Source organism: Stigmatopora nigra, chromosome 12 (assembly GCF_051989575.1).
Source record: "Stigmatopora nigra isolate UIUO_SnigA chromosome 12, RoL_Snig_1.1, whole genome shotgun sequence".
Lineage (NCBI taxonomy): Eukaryota > Metazoa > Chordata > Actinopteri > Syngnathiformes > Syngnathidae > Stigmatopora > Stigmatopora nigra.
This window is the reverse complement of record NC_135519.1, coordinates 9,797,202-9,813,342: the sequence shown is the minus strand read 5'-3', so window position 1 is coordinate 9,813,342 and position 16,141 is coordinate 9,797,202. Positions and strand designations below refer to the sequence as shown.

The 16,141-nt window shown below is 40.9% G+C and overlaps 1 protein-coding gene and 1 long non-coding RNA gene across 2 annotated transcripts in view; one reads left to right on the top strand and one right to left on the bottom strand.

Moving 5' to 3' along the window:
* Positions 1-288: 288 nt before the first annotated feature.
* Positions 289-16,141, top strand: part of LOC144205163 (protein kinase C epsilon type-like) — a 20,699-nt gene continuing 4,846 nt past the window's right edge. The window contains exons 1-11 of the mRNA XM_077729332.1: positions 289-800; positions 6,408-6,471; positions 7,511-7,679; positions 7,817-7,851; positions 7,917-8,005; positions 8,613-8,745; positions 8,818-8,975; positions 9,270-9,363; positions 9,435-9,631; positions 9,699-9,872; positions 14,071-14,225. Coding sequence (XP_077585458.1) covers positions 459-800; positions 6,408-6,471; positions 7,511-7,679; positions 7,817-7,851; positions 7,917-8,005; positions 8,613-8,745; positions 8,818-8,975; positions 9,270-9,363; positions 9,435-9,631; positions 9,699-9,872; positions 14,071-14,225 — 1,610 coding nt within the window. The 5' untranslated portion in view covers positions 289-458. The remainder of the gene's footprint in view (positions 801-6,407; positions 6,472-7,510; positions 7,680-7,816; positions 7,852-7,916; positions 8,006-8,612; positions 8,746-8,817; positions 8,976-9,269; positions 9,364-9,434; positions 9,632-9,698; positions 9,873-14,070; positions 14,226-16,141) is intronic.
* LOC144205166 (uncharacterized) overlaps positions 13,750-16,141 on the bottom strand; it is a 9,162-nt gene continuing 6,770 nt past the window's right edge. Inside the window, exons 2-3 of the long non-coding RNA XR_013328021.1 lie at positions 14,019-14,238; positions 13,750-13,950 (exon numbers count right to left, since the gene is read on the bottom strand). This is a non-coding gene — a long non-coding RNA (uncharacterized LOC144205166). The remainder of the gene's footprint in view (positions 13,951-14,018; positions 14,239-16,141) is intronic.

The window sequence follows — 16,141 nt, the reverse complement described above, 5'->3', positions numbered from 1 at the left end:
AAATCGAGCATATTTATGGGTGATCTTATTTTACTGGGCTGTCATTGATGGCCATAGACTTCCACCCCCATTGAACTGGTGGACCAGCAGTGCTCAAATGACATCCATCACCGTCATTTTTCATTGAATTATCATTACAATTCAAGCCATATGGACACTCAATCATCCTTCTGCTGTGAATATGCAATTCATTTCAACCACATATAGTGGAAACGGATTGGACGTCCATCGCCGTCAAAGGTCGTTGTGCACTATTCGTCGCCAGCCCTCACTGCACAGCTGACGTGAGGTGAGCTCATCTGCGGCTGGAGGCGACCTACCGCGTGGATCCCCGCCCCTCTCTGCCCGCCTCCGCTGCGGGTGTCAGACAGCAGCCAGAGGTCCCCCACGCCCCCCTCGAGTCTGACTCCGGTTTTCCGAGCATGAGGATTTGATTTGAGGTGGCTTCTCGACCGATCATGGTGGTGTTCAATGGCCAGCTGCGCATCCGGATCTGCGAGGCACTGGACCTGAAGCCCACGGCGTGGTCGCTGCGGCATGCCAAGAGCTCTCGAGGTTTCCTGCTGGACACGTACGCGGCACTTAATTTGGACGAGTCGCGGCTGGGCCAGACGTGCACGCGGCCGCGGACCAACAGCCCAGTATGGAACGACGACTTTACGGCGGAGGTGCGCGACGGACGCGCCATCGAGCTGGCCGTTTTCCACGACGCGCCCATCGGCTACGACGATTTCGTGGCCAACTGCGTCATCCGCTTCGATGACCTCCTGCACGGCGGCCACAAGCACTTTGAGGAGTGGGTAAGACCGCCGAGGTGGCTCCGCGTGTCACGTGATCTCCCGGCGCAACGGCTTCCGAGTTTGTCACGTGACCAGAACATGCTCTTGATCCACTTCATTTAAGGATGTGACCCCCATTGACAACGACAGACGTCCAATTCTTCCCCAAATAATGGCCAGATCTTTCTGTTATTGATCGTATTTCCAAGCCAACATGGATTGGACGTATGCCGTCGTGAATGGCAGAAAATTAAATCTCCACTCTTGCATGACATCGCCTTATCGCATAGAAGAGTCCTTAGCACGTGCGCTTTGCAGTTCTGAGATTGCGGGTTTAATCCCCAGTGGGTTCATACCTTCCAGCGTGGAATGTGCATCTTCTCCCCCTGCCCACGTGAGTTTTTTCCGGGTACTCCTTCCAAAACTTGCCCGGTAGGCAAGCCGAACACTCTAAATTCAATATTTTGGGGACCAATTTAGACTCCTGGGAAAGGCTCCAGCACCCCCTGCAACCCTTGTGATAATAAGAATTATGGATAATGAATTAATGAATCATTTGCCTCATATGCCAAAATTGATTGACTCATTGGCTTTAATATCTTTTAATAGCGCTTTTGTCTAAGTAAAATTTGCAAATAGAGCGATCACCTGCTTTTCAAATCAAAATAGAAGTCTACATATACATGTGTGTGTGTGTGTGTGTGTGTGTGTGTGTGGCTCTGAAAGATTGTCATTCACACAAAAATATTCTATTGAATGTCTTTTTTTCCCCTAACCCAAAGAACATTTTAATACTTTGGGATTGTGCATTCCGTTCGCGTCAGAGAGAAGCAGTGACTCAGCAGGCGGTGATGTTTTGATGTGCGTCAGCACTTGTCCTTACACGCCGTGCTGAAGGACGTTCAGTGCGACAATAACACACGGCTTGTTACAAATGATTAAAGCTCCTGGGAGATGAGGACACCTTCTGCAGGGGGTTCTCTTTCCTAAAACAACAACATACTCATGGCTATAGTATTGGTGGCACGTCAAGGCACATCGTTGTCAGACCAGTTTGGAGCTGCTATGGATGCCATTTAAGATGTCGTCTTATTTACTAAAAGAATGAGAGGTTGCAGTTGTTATGGATCTCTTTTTTTGTCTACTTTTACAAGTTGGAAGATTTTTTTTTTGCGCAACAAATCGGTTTTATATGCGATGGTCTCATATGAAATCGTCTTATTCACCATCGGCGAGTAAGAGATTTCTTTCTAAGCCCGAACTATTTATGCCCACAGTCAGAGCTGAGAGAGTTCAACCAATCTTGCCCGTTTTTTGTTTTTTGGTTGAGCATGGGGTGGTTGTCGTGTGTCAGCAAAACAGAATACCTCTAAAAAACCCTTGCAATTATGGGCAGAACATGCCAACTCCATACATTAAGATTTGGGCTCTTGATCGCTGAACTGGAAACAACCATGGTACTGACATTATGCATGACACTGTAAACCTCGTCAATGGCTGCCGTCAACAGCAGCAGCCATCTAATTAAATATTGACTCCTTGAGATTTGAACTTTTCACTTTTTACTTTTAAATATGTAGAATAACTTGTACTTGACCTCCTCTTGACTCAGTTTCCCTGCGGGGGTTAAGTGTAGGGTCGGACCCTAGGAAGTGTGTGTGTGTATTTGCGTCTAAAAATAAAGCCATCGTGTTGCAGGCACTACTTCCTGTTTTCACTGTCAGTCGACTTCCCAGAAAAAGAAGGTGCGCACCCCCTTGCCCCATCGTCCCCTTCCCAGGATTTCTCGTATTTCTTTCGGGTCCCGCTCAAGACGCAGAAATATCTGCAATGCTATGCCAACACGTCACTCTTGCCTGCTTCAAGCAAAAATGTGAAGGGAAATTGTTACATTTTTTTTTGTTCACAGAGGCCTTGGTTGTGTTTAGAAATGATGTTGTATAGATTGACGTGCATAGAATCCCAATTTCCAGTTACTTCTTCTTCATAAGTGATCAAATTCGGTCAGTACAGATTGTATTCAAGAAGTTTCTTCAGATCAACTTGTTAAGCAGAAGAAATTTTTAAAAAGTCAGCTTTCATGTACTGCTGCATGAAATTTGGTAGACATATTTGACTCAAAACAATGCACAAAAGATTTGATGAAAGCATCCAAAGAACACAAAAAGTCAATTTTGTTTTGAAGCCACCTATTTTATTAATTTCAAAATTCCTAAAATGAAACGTATAAAAAAAAAATCAGCCGGTAAAGCAGCATGAACTTTGGTAAAGATACTTTTACTAAGAAGATCCCCAATAAGTCTCTAGAAGTCACACCATTAAACTCACAGGAGGTCCTCCACTTTGGTTTAAAACCATTGATTTTGGTCATTTCAAAGCCAAATTATTTCCACAATTTTATTTTTTAAGATTAAGATATTGAAGCTGGTTTCATGTAATTGGATAAAATTTGATAGACTGGTCAAACCTGAAAGAAAAAAAGTTGTCAAAGCAAGAAGTACAGAAAGTTCACCACTTTGGTCTAAAAGCCCCGAGGAACCTTCAAAACGGTACAAATGTGCCTCTTCATTTAACTCCTGAACTAAAAATTCCACCTTTGTAAAGATAACCTAACTTTGCATTCACCCATTCAGTGATATATTAATTCGCAATTCCCCAGGAATGTTACTAACGTCAATGAATTTCCTCGTAGACGTGATAAGAATTGACAACAACACACACAAAGTATTTGTTTGATAAGAATGAACATTAGGTCACTGCGCTTGGAGAAAACACTCAAGACAGATTTTCACCCCCTAACATTAATACAATATTGTCAATATATGCTCGGTTACTCTGGAAATATTTCAGACAACGATACAATGTGATAAGTATAGTAAGGCCATTCATTTTTAACAGTAATGTGACAAGCTCGTGTTGCCCACAAGCACTTAGTCGTCTTAGGGGCTATTTGTGTTGTTTACTCTGATTTTCTACTATTCCAAGCTAAGTGCCCCTGTCATATTTAAAATATGTTTTACATTGTCTGGCATAGGCTCCAGCACCCAGAGACACTTGATACGAAAAGCGGTAATGAAAATGAATAATTCTATCAAGTCGACGTCACCACTTGCCGTTAATTCTATTATTTGTCTATAAAGTTGCATCATTTTACAAATCTCTTATGTTGTGAAAACCAATTGACAAGGAATCCCGTTGATCAAGCTGTTCAGAATTGTCATCACAGTGTCAAACTTTACTTTGTCTGAAGAGATTACAGGGGGAAAAAAGGTTTAAAGCCACAAGAAAGGAGAAAAACAAGGCAGGACATTGTGTCTGTGACAGAGAACACACGGCCTTTTTGCGCTGACAAACTGCAGAACACAAACACACGTAAACAGACCTCCATAACCATAAACACATGATCCATCAGACTTTCACACCAGAGCAACTGGAAGGCAAAGAGCGTAACAAATCTCGCCTAGCTGACATTTGTGTCACTACCAAACAAACTAGTGCAATGGCTTGAGATAGAAATTGACAAATCCCACCACCACCACACTCGTTACACCAACAGGAACAGAACATTGGCGGCTGCACATTTTGAGAAATAATTCTATAATCAAATCACCTTCATAAGCGGGAGTGGCTGCTTGCAATTGAGTTAAAGGCTGCAATTTAATTTGCTTGTGTTCCAGTTATTCATGCAAAAACATGATCATGTGATATTTGTCCCAAATATCAAATAAAATAAACAATAGTAATCCAAATAAACCTTAAACTCAATGCATTTATCTCCAGAATATGTTCTGTGAGGCGGTATGGTGTGGTTAGCGCGTTGGCCTCACAGCTCTGGGGTCCTGGGTTCAAATTCAGGTCATGTCCACCTGTGTGGAGTTTGCATGTGCGTGGGTTTCCTTTGGGTACTCCAGTTTCCTCCCACATTCCAAAAATAAAAATAGATTATCCCTCAACAAATTTGTGTTAAAATTAGTTGTATGTTAAAGTATTTTGATATTCCATTCATTTTTGAGACCTGTTGACTTGTCTAAATCGTGATATATATTTTTTTGCATCTTAATGCAAAAGTGGGGTAGTGGGTTTCCTTCCTCTGCCGGCGCTATATTTGGATCACTGCGCACCTGCGTGTCTGAGTGCATTCACAGGAAGGGAGCCGGTGTCTTTGGGATGTTGACCTTTAGAGCGCCACCATGACGTCATCACTGCAAATGGAAATACTCCATTTTGCTACCTTAGTCAACATGTCCTTGTGGAAAATGACAAAGATAGTATTCTTACCTAGTTATCCTGAGCTCATGGTAGTCTATCCACTGAATAGTTTTCAATCCATTAATTCCACATAATTTTCATACTGCAGGCTAGCCAGCCCATCATTGCAACACTCCCGGGAGATTGCATGTCGTGGTCGTCATTGGGACCAAGGAAGCCGTAAGCGGTTCTTTTAGCACGTGTTCTTCTCTTTCGAGACCTGGCAGAAAAAATTGCATAGTAACAAACAAGCTATTTTTTGTCTCCATCTGTCCCTAAATGCCATTCATTACATTCTGTATGACAATGCATTCAAAAGTGGTAATTAGCACACTTATTTAAAATGAGCTACCAATAGGGTATATATGAACCGCCTATTAATTGTTTAATCCATGAATGTTAAAGATGTAATAGTTAAATGTGGCAATTCTTCCCGACAACAACCGCTATTTGAATTTACTCTATGATATCCATACATGGAAACCAAAGTGAACCTTTCCTATTAAAAATAAATAATTCAAATAATATTTACTCATTGGTTTTTATTTCTTTTTTTTTCGAAAAGTAAGCACAAATTTACTCCGAGTATAGATTCCAGCTCGCTAATGCATTTGTTTTTAAGAAATTTTAACATCTTTTAGTTTCAAAGTTGAGGAAGAAATGTACTTTACTAAAGTTAAATTAATTTTTTTCAGGACGTTGGTTGGTACATGGAACTTGTTTTTTAAAGTTCCGTTTGCACCTTTGTATTTGGCTGATGTGATAAACAAAAGCTTCATCTTTTACATGACAGCTAAAACAAAGAATTCAAACACGTAAACTTTCTCAACCGGCGGACTACTCCTCTGCTTTCCGTCTTCTGTGTACACATTTTGACAGCTTCACTTTTTATTGCCCCTGTGCTAGTATGGGACTTTTTTTATGTGCCTGAGGACAGTTTTGGAACTGTGGGAAGTCAAGTTCACTGCCATTGACGGTAATAGATGTCCTTTTGGATTGGGATCCCCCACTCCAAAACTAATGGACATCCATTGCCATTGCAAATGTTCCTTTCCATGATAACTGAACTCCCCCAATCAAGACTCCAAATAAAAGCAATTGTACATTTAACCTCCTAGGACCTGGCATCCACTTATGATGTGAACATCATTTATCTGAGAAACTACATCATGTAAAAAGATAATTCTTAGTTTTTTAGACTCAACAGGCTTCACTTAGCCTAAATATCAAAGAGAAACTAAAAATACATGCCTTGCAAGAGTTTGGGTTTTAGGAGGTTAAAGGTATACCATGTAAAGGGTTAATGTTGTCCTTTAAAATAAACATACAGCGACGGAATTATCAACACCCCACGTGAGCCAATCTGTCTCTTCTTTTCAGGTAGACCTGGAACCTGCGGGGAAGGTTTACGTCATTATTGATCTTTCTGAGACGTCGAGAGAAGGTACAATTTCTTTTCCATGTAAAAATTTAGCCTAGATTTTTAATGATTGAATTATAGACTGCTATCGACGGCACTTGACATCTCATCCATTATCATTATCAAAAAAGATGGGACATCTAAGAATAACAAATGCACTGAAAGGTGCACATTCACAGCCAGTCATCCCAGTTTATTATCTATGCCCCCCAGTAAAAAAAACAGACACAAAAACCCAATATGCTTTAACTGACACATCCTTAAAAAGGTGCTTCACACAAACTGTTCATTCATGTGTGACTTTAAGTGGCACTCATCTCTAGGATGTGTTTGCCCAACTCCACATCACATGCTTGACTTGAGAACTGCAATAAACTTATTAGATTTTACACACATATGACAAAGTGTCCTCTGTTGTTAAATATGCTGTAATTCAGTTGAGCTTTCTATAGAGGGTCCAATAATGTGAAATGTTCACCAAATGTCTGCACAAAAACAGAATATCTAGTGAATAAATCTAATGATTCTTACTCACAATGATAGAAAAACAAAGACATGTATACAGGATTAATGGAGAAAATGAACCCAATAACCTTTAAACTGGAACTCAACACATCTATTCCATTCCTTTTTGTGATATACTTCTATCTACTGGCCATGTGTTGTAAGTACAATTTTATTGTAGAAACATTTCAGTGTACTGTAAATGTTTTTATTGGGGCCGGGTATCACTACATTTAATCATGATTAATCAGGTGAGATGAATTGGCATTCAATACATTCTCTTTGATAATGTATTCAAAAGTAGCAATTAGCACACATTTGAAATGAAATACCAATTTGGTAAATATGAACGGTCTATTCATTTATTATTGAATGGTAAATATGTGGTGTTTTAATTCATTTGAGAAATGTGGGAATTCTCCATGACAACAACAACATCAATGTTAATTTTCTCTAACACTTCACTTCATGTCAACTTACGTGAATCTTTCCTATCTAAAATAGGATTCAACACTAAAAGAAATGTTGCCACACTTTCCAATTTTGTGCATTTGCATAGTGACGACGGTCAGCAGCAACAATGAGGAGCGCGTCTTCCGCCAGCGCATGCGCCCCAGGAAGCGTCAGGGCGCTCTTCGTCGACGGGTCCATCAAGTCAATGGCCACAAGTTTATGGCCACCTACCTGAGGCAGCCCACCTACTGCTCACACTGCAGAGATTTCATATGGTCAGTTATGTGCTCACAGTTTTCACCATTTAAGGCCATTTATTATTGTCAATGGCTGTGAAACGTAATCATGAAGTGTTCCACTTTCTTTATGTAGTCCTCTAATTACTCTTATGCTTTATTGTGTGTTTTTTCAGGGGCGTGTTGGGCAAGCAGGGCTACCAGTGTCAAGGTAGGAAAGTTCAAGATGCCGCCTCTGCCTGGTTATGATGCTGATGTCAGGTTTTTATTGTCCAGTCTGCACGTGTGTGGTCCACAAGCGCTGTCATGAACTTATCATCACCAAGTGTGCGGCCTTGAAGCAGCAGGAAGACAAAGTGGAGGAGGTTAGCGGAATTCTTCTAATTCAGTGATTTGCAAACATTCGACAGCCAAAAGAATGCGTGGCTCATCGAATACAGAATGGAAAACCAACATTTAGTCATGGGCTGCTATTGACAAAAATAGAAGTCCAATTCATTTGTACTGGGAGAGTTGTCAGGAATCATCCACTAAACCGATTCATTTTTAAAATTCAAAATAAAATAAAAATAAATACAAAGGATCATAGTTAACTCAAGAGAACTAAATATTTTTTCTACTTTAGTTATTAATTTAGTTTTTTATTACCATTGACAATATATATATATTTTTTTCTCCCATTAACATTATTAGATAAATATAACTAAGTAGATTATATGTACTAAGTACGACATATTTAGTAGATTGAAGTTATTTTCAGCCACTGTTTGAGTATTAATACCACAATTTTAGAGTAAATTAAATAGTAATGTACTTAAGGATTGTGTTAACTGCTATTAATTTTCCCTAAATATTTGGAACAAAAGAAAAAAAAGTAATTTAATTCAGTCAATCATAGAGGGAGCCTGTGTACCACTGTCCATCCTCAGACCGCACTTTGATAACCCCTGTTGTAATTCATGTTTCTTTTAGCCAGTAGCCTCGCAGAGGTTCAGCGTCAACTTACCACACAAGTTCCGAATCCACAACTTCAAAGTTCTAACCTTCTGCGACCACTGTGGTTCGCTGCTGTGGGGGCTGCTCAGACAAGGCCTGCAGTGCAAAGGTAGCGTTTCGACGTGGGCTCGCTTTTGCCTCCTCATTCCAAAGCTCAAATATATCTATTCGGGTGTGTCAGTGTGTAAGGTAAACGTTCACAGGCGCTGCGAGAGCAATGTGGCGCCCAACTGCGGCGTGGATGCGCGCGCCATCGCTAAAGTTCTCTCCGACCTCGGGGTCACGCCGGACAAGATGTCTAACAGCACACAGAGGCGGAAAAAGTCGGTGCATCCGCAGGTTTGCAGCAGCAAAAAAATGGCACATTTCTTTTTATTATTACATTGGAAAACTGTAAATTAGCACAATGTTGCAGTAGTATATTTAGACAATGCCACACAGCCAATTAATTTGGACTGGATAGGATGAATGAATGATGTAAAAGAAATTATGCTTAATGCCAATATACAATGGAAGATGCCAGTGGCACAATAATGAAAATTACCATTATGTGGTGGTATTTTGCTCATTGGCTGCCACTGCTACAACAACAAAAATTGCCATAAGTAAGTTAACCCAGTGGTTTGTAAATAGATTCCCCATGTTGAGAATCCCGACCGGCTTCCTGATTTGCCTCAGATTGAAGTAGAACATTCCAGATCAGCCCCTACGTCTCCATGTGACCCAGGTCAGTAGTTACCGACAGGCACCACAGAAGAAGAAGCCCTTAATCCACACTTTTTTTCCTCTCTTCCCCAGTTGCGAATGAACTGGAGAACATCCGCAAAGCTCTGTCCTTCGACCACCGTGGCCAGAAGTTGACGTCGCCCTCTTCGGAAACACGTGACACACGGCAAAACGGCGAGGTCAAAGTTCACGGTGCCGCCCGGCCTCAAAGAATTGACCTGAAGGATTTTGTCTTCATCAAAGTGTTGGGAAAAGGAAGTTTCGGAAAGGTAAGCCTGACTTTGGGGATTGAATTGTCGAGAGACAAACATTTAATGTCCTGGGCCCTTTGCGGAGGTGATGCTGGCGGAGCGTAAGGGCAGCGACGAGGTTTACGCCGTCAAAGTTCTGAAGAAGGACGTCATCCAGCAGGACGACGATGTGGACTGCACGCTAACTGAGAAGCGGGTTCTGGCGCTGGCGCGAGAACATCCCTACTTGACGCAGTTGCACTGCTGCTTCCAGACCAAAGTAAGAGCACTTGTACTTGCAGTTAAACACGCCACCTGACGAGAGCGCCAAATAGCTTCAGCCACAAGGCTCAGCTTTTTCATTCAATTGCATGATTACCAAATGCTTTCAAATTTTTGAATCGTGTACTTTAACCCTTTCGACAAAACTCTGAACTCCCACTGTTTCAGAGTGTCCCCTGCTTGATACTCCTAATTAGCTGGGATAGGCTCCAGCACCCGGTTCCGAAAATAGATTAATTAATCAAATTGATTACTTTATGTTAAAAAAGAATAAGGGAAATAATATATATTTCATATTAATTTGAATTTCTTAACATTATATTAAATTGTTACCATTTGTTCATTTTATACGGCATCGACATAGCAGCCTTAAATATACATGCAACCCTATTCGTTACATTACTATAATACTATTACGTTTCATGAATCTGAGGTTATTTGGTTTCACCGACTTCGACTGTTGGCGACATAAGGTCTGTTTAAACACAAACCTGTAAATTTCTTATTTGTTTTATTTATAGATTTTTGATACAAAACGACAAAACTTCAACTGAATTGATTGGGCCTCTATCTGTGATAGCCTAAGAATTATTTTTGCCATTTATGAAAAATTAATTGTGAGAAAATTGCTCTATGAACTGTTACATCATTGTAAGTGGGAAAAAATGCATACTAAGCCCTCTTTTGATGGAAGCCGCCATCCATCGGCGCATACGTCATTCAGTTGTACTCAGGGGGCCAATTGAAGGGGGCCGGCATGCATAGCCACTTCCTGTGGCTGATGTATGTTTTGACTAACACATGTTGCATAAGTGTTCCCGCCGGGAAATGTATACATGCATCACATATACGCGTGTGTGCCTGAGGTAACGCCACCGACCTTTCATTTCCATCCGAGCCTGACGGCGCTGAGACGTCGGCACAGGTGCTGCCACTTGTCACTCAAAAGCCGAAAAGTACAAGTGGTAGTAAGTCAGATTCAATGTATTTGTACGTGCAGGTCTGGCTGTAAATGCTCATGTTTTAGACCCAATGACAGCACTAAACGTTCAATTTATTTGGACTGTAAGGGGTTCTAAACAGATTTGACGGCTTCAATAGGAGCCAATTAATAGAAAGAGTCCGCTATAAGGGTTATTTAAAAAAGAACAATATGATTCGTGCATGAAATGGTTAAAGTATAATGCCATGGTTTGTCTGAGGTCAAATATTTTGTCGAGTGCCTTGTTTATTTTCTGGGAAGGTTCTGGAACACTGAAAGATGGCGTCTCAAGTGTTATTTTGCTCGCACAACAAACACAAACAATCGGCACACACTGGGTGGGCGACTGGGAGGTCACATGGCACGATTGTTTACATGTTTGCTTGTGCCCGTCAACTTGCCATCACACTACATGAACACTCTCTCTCTTACACACACACACACACACACACACACACACACACACACACACACACACACACACACACACACACACACACACACACACACACACACACACACACACACACATGCTTCAGACAAAGGGATTCCGGCCAGTTATATAACGTTTTTGATTCTTATCACATGTAAAACATGGGCCCGCCTACTCGCCACTTCACCGTGTGATTACAGTAAACACTGTACAAGCTATACATTCACACACAAGCTCACACATGCATACTTCTTGATTTTGACATCTTATATAACGTCTGCTCGCTCCAATTGTTTTCTAATCCAGTTGAAATGCGATCCAGTCACATTCTTCGACACGGTTTTGGAAACTTAGGAATCGAACACATGGCAACGCACTGATCTCAGTTACTCAACTGGCCCAAGAAATTTAGTCAGACTTCACTCCAAGAAAATAAATCTTGGAAAAATGTGCTAATTTAAGATTTTAAACCTTCCAGGGACTATTCCAAAAAATATCATATTAATTCATTCACTTCATGGCCAGGTCATAGATTATGGGATGTGACATTTGGCAAAAGAGAGAACTTAATGTTGAAATTGCCTATTGATGGCAATCCTTATAAATTAGATGGGGTTGGAAGCGGTAGTCAACTATTGATCATTCTCTGCTAGCCTCCTACTTCAAACTGATTGGACATCTGTCATCGTCGAAGGCAGCAAATGTAACTATATTCAGAAGTCTGACATTTGGTCTCTATTTCTGCGTTGGAATGCTGCCGCCGCCGCTACCGTTACATAACCATATTTACATTTCTAGGCTGTAATTAGGCCGATAAGGAGAAGCAGCATGATGCCACAGTTGATTGCAAGGGAGGAGGAAGAGGAGGAGGAGGAGGAACAGTAAGGGAGGAAGACATCTGGAGGACTGGAGGGACAAAGTTGATAGGAAGTCTAACAAAAAAACAATGGAATCATGTCACAAAATATCTTAATATTATTCATTATTTTCTATTCCTTGTATTACCTATTATGTATGAATACAATTTAAACATGACATTTTCCTTTGCTCAGACACTCAATTCCAAATAGCTTTAAATGCACCCGGCCCAAAAATGAATAAATAACATTAGAGTTGATTGACAGAATGTGAATCTTTCAATAGCATCCATCCATCGGATCAATTTATGGCAAATATATATTTCCTACCAATTTATTTCATCCAGGTTTGTTTTCTTAAGATGTCAATTTGCCCATTTGGTTTCTATGGTGACACTGGTCAGTACCAACTCACGGAAGAGTTACACATCTGTCAGAACGATTGGTCTCTCTTTTACTTTCCCCTTGTGTATACTATTGTGTCTTTAAAAGCAGGAAGTTTGTTTAAATTGTCTCCCGATTCCCGACATCAGGAGCCGCCCAATTAAACATTTCCCAAAGTGTCATTAAAATCTACACAAACAACTTTCCACTGAAACATGCAAACATTCATATTGTCATATACATATATGGTTATATATCAATTATGAAACAGTGAAATCCAATTTAGTGGATGGCTATTAACATTCATTCATTCATTGCGATTGGCTGGCCACTGATTCAGGGTGTACCACACCTGATGCCCATATTCAGCTGTAATAGGTATGGGAAATAAACATTTTAACCTAGTTATGGCTTAATATTAATGCCAATGCATTGACTTGGATGGAAATGAGGCCACTAACCCTGAGTAAATTTTGGTTGAAGCAATTAAAGGTCATTTCATGCTTCTGTCTTGATTTACAATGAGTTTATCAGTAATAGACATCCATTCCTTGCAGCGTGAGAGGGCTGGCAGGAAATGGACGTTTATTCCATGCCAACCCTCACACTTTAAATGTATCGGACATCTAGCGCTGTCACTGGTAACATTTTTAATGTGGCATTAGTACAGGATCAGTTTTAGGTGATAACACTAGGGAATTGGTATTGGGACCCCAAAAAATGAATCTGTGCAACCCTAGTCTTAGTTGATTAGCTTGTGGTTCTCATACAAAGTGCGTAGACAGTGGCTTGGAATCTCTACTGGCTCTTTATATACAGTGCTTTTTATATCACACACGCACGCACATCGACTTCCTATACGAAGAAAGCTGGAATTCAGGAAGGTCCAATTTCGGAAAACAGAGCTGGCAGGGTGCAGTACTGCATTGTGTAGTGCTTGTGTGAATGTGTGTGTGTGTGTTCAGGAAGGGGTGTTACACGGGTGTGGCAGTTTGGAACATTGTTGTCTCCTGTTGCTCAAATTCAGCAGAATTTGATGTAATTTATTGAGCCAAGTCATTTTTTTTTTGTTATACGATTATGCGGGTAAAACAGTGGAAAAGTTATTATGTTATGAACTAACTTTATTTGTCTTTGTCCGTTCAATTATTTGCTGCCGTTGATGACAATAGATGTCCAATTCGTTTGACTTAGAGGGATGGTAGCGTGCGAACAATCGGGAAAACAAAAGAAAACAGTAAGAAAGGTGGACAAATAGTAATAATAATAATTGTTACACACAAAAAAACATTTTTAGAATTTGCAATCCCCCCGAGTGAGGTACCTTGTCAGAAACCGGGCCCCTCTTTGGGGCCAGGCGTGGAGGGGGTGCCATGATGGCGATTTGTCAGAAGCTGACTCTTGAGACGTTGAATGTTACCTAGATAAAGTAAAATAAATGAAGACAAAGATCTAGATATACATATAACTGCGGTGAAATTTACTTACCTGCTGCCATTGAAGCCGACAAGTAATAATGTTGTAATTTCCTGGCTTATAGGACCGTCTCTTTTTCGTGATGGAGTACGTGAATGGCGGTGACCTGATGTTCCAGATCCAGCGTTCCAGGAAATTCGACGAGGCCCGGTCGCGATTTTACGCCGCTGAAGTCACATCGGCGCTCATGTTCCTTCACCAGCACGGTGTCATATACAGGTACATTTTGCCTCTGCCAACAGAGTGATGTTTTATAACTATAGTATGGGTATTACCATCCCACGAGCTATCAGAAAATCTGAATTTATTCATTCATTCATTTTTCATAACGCTTATCCTCATGAGGGTCATTTAGGTGCTGGGGCTTAACCTAGCGAACTACGGGTAGTAGGCTGGGCACACCCTGAACTGATTGCCAGTAAATTGCAGAGCACAGAGGGACAATCATTCACCTGCACACTCTTACCATACAATTTAAGATGGTGAATCACGGTTCCCCAAATTGACAGCCGCCACTGCTTAAAATCCCCCTGGCAGCTTTTTCTAAAAAACAACCTCCAACCATAACAATTTTGGAATGGGTATTTCATTCTTGCCGTGTTTTTCACATCTTGGAAGTGAGATGCCAACAGAGTTCAGACATGATATCATTGGAGGCAATAATATGACATTACTGTAACTAACAACCATCTACTGTGTGATCACACCTGTTTTCGATACATTTTTATTTTTATCAAAAGGCCATGTTCCATCTTGCCGCTCCACAAAGACGTGGTTCTTTCTCGGCAATGGGGTTGTTTTCTGTGACAAAGTGTTTCGACACACACTTTGGCGTGTTAATCACCGAGACGACCAAAAAATCACGCCCTCCATGAAGCCATGAAGATAAACAAAACTCTAGTACAAAATGTCTTCTTTTTCTCGCTCTGTTTTTCTTGCCGTCTCGCTTCTTGCAAATGCAATTTTTTTTTTTTGCAGAGAAGACTGAGAAAATATGCTAGCCGATTTCGGGTGGATAAATTTGGTAGTGAGCAGGTTCAGGCAGGTTCGAGGGCAGATGAGAGAATTTGAACATGAAACATAGCTGATTCTTAACTGTACAAGAGGGAAAATGGAACCCCTTGCCAAAGTATAGGACAGTGATCGATGACAAATCTGTTTTGACGCACAAAAACAACAGAAGAAATGAGAATTCAGATTATGACTAGGTCAAAAGTTTGGAGACACGTCTCTACCATTCACTTGGATGATGTAGTGTTTCCAAACTTCTGATTGTTGGTGTGTCTAGACCCTATTTTTATTATTCATTCGTTTATTTTCAATACAAGGGTCACCGGGGGTGCTGGCAGGAGAAGACCAGCAGCCATGCACACTCACACTCGTACCTAATGGCAATTTAGAGTGTTAAACCAGACCATCATGCATGTTTTGAGGAGAAAATCTGAGAAAATCCATGCAAGCCCAGGGAGAACATGCAAATTCCCTTTTTTTTTTATTATACATCAAGGAAAACAAATGGACTGGCCACCAGACAGTCGTAGGGCACACATAGAGACCAATCACACTCACAATCAAACTGCTACCAAGTGGGCATTGGTTCCAAACTGCAATATTGGGCGGCTTGTTAAAATGTAACATATAAATTACCAATTTATCATAATATAGAACATTATTATTTTAATTATGTATGAATTGGATAATGATGGCAACAATTTAGATTGTATCTTTGCCAGTGGCATCAGGTTAAAAGAGTTAAAAGACCTTAATGAACCACAACTACGTACGACCTTCACACACAAACGTCGTCAAGCCAGCAGAATTTCCACTCATTGCCACGGAAACGGGACAATGTCAGGGAAAGACCCCCTGCGGTGTTAGGTTTGTTTTTCTCAAGATTTATGCTGTAGACGTACTGTGTTTGTGTGCACATGCAGCTGAGAGAGGTTAGCTGTCAAAGTGTCATCACAATGTCATGGAAAAAAAATCTCTCCACCATCAACAGCAAACACAGGAAATGCCCTCAATTAAACCTGATTGCTGCGAGTGTATGTGATCCTAAACAATGCTGCGCAGAGGTGATTTCCGACGTGCTTTCTACAAATCCAGTAAAATAGGCTGATCCAAACAAAGACATG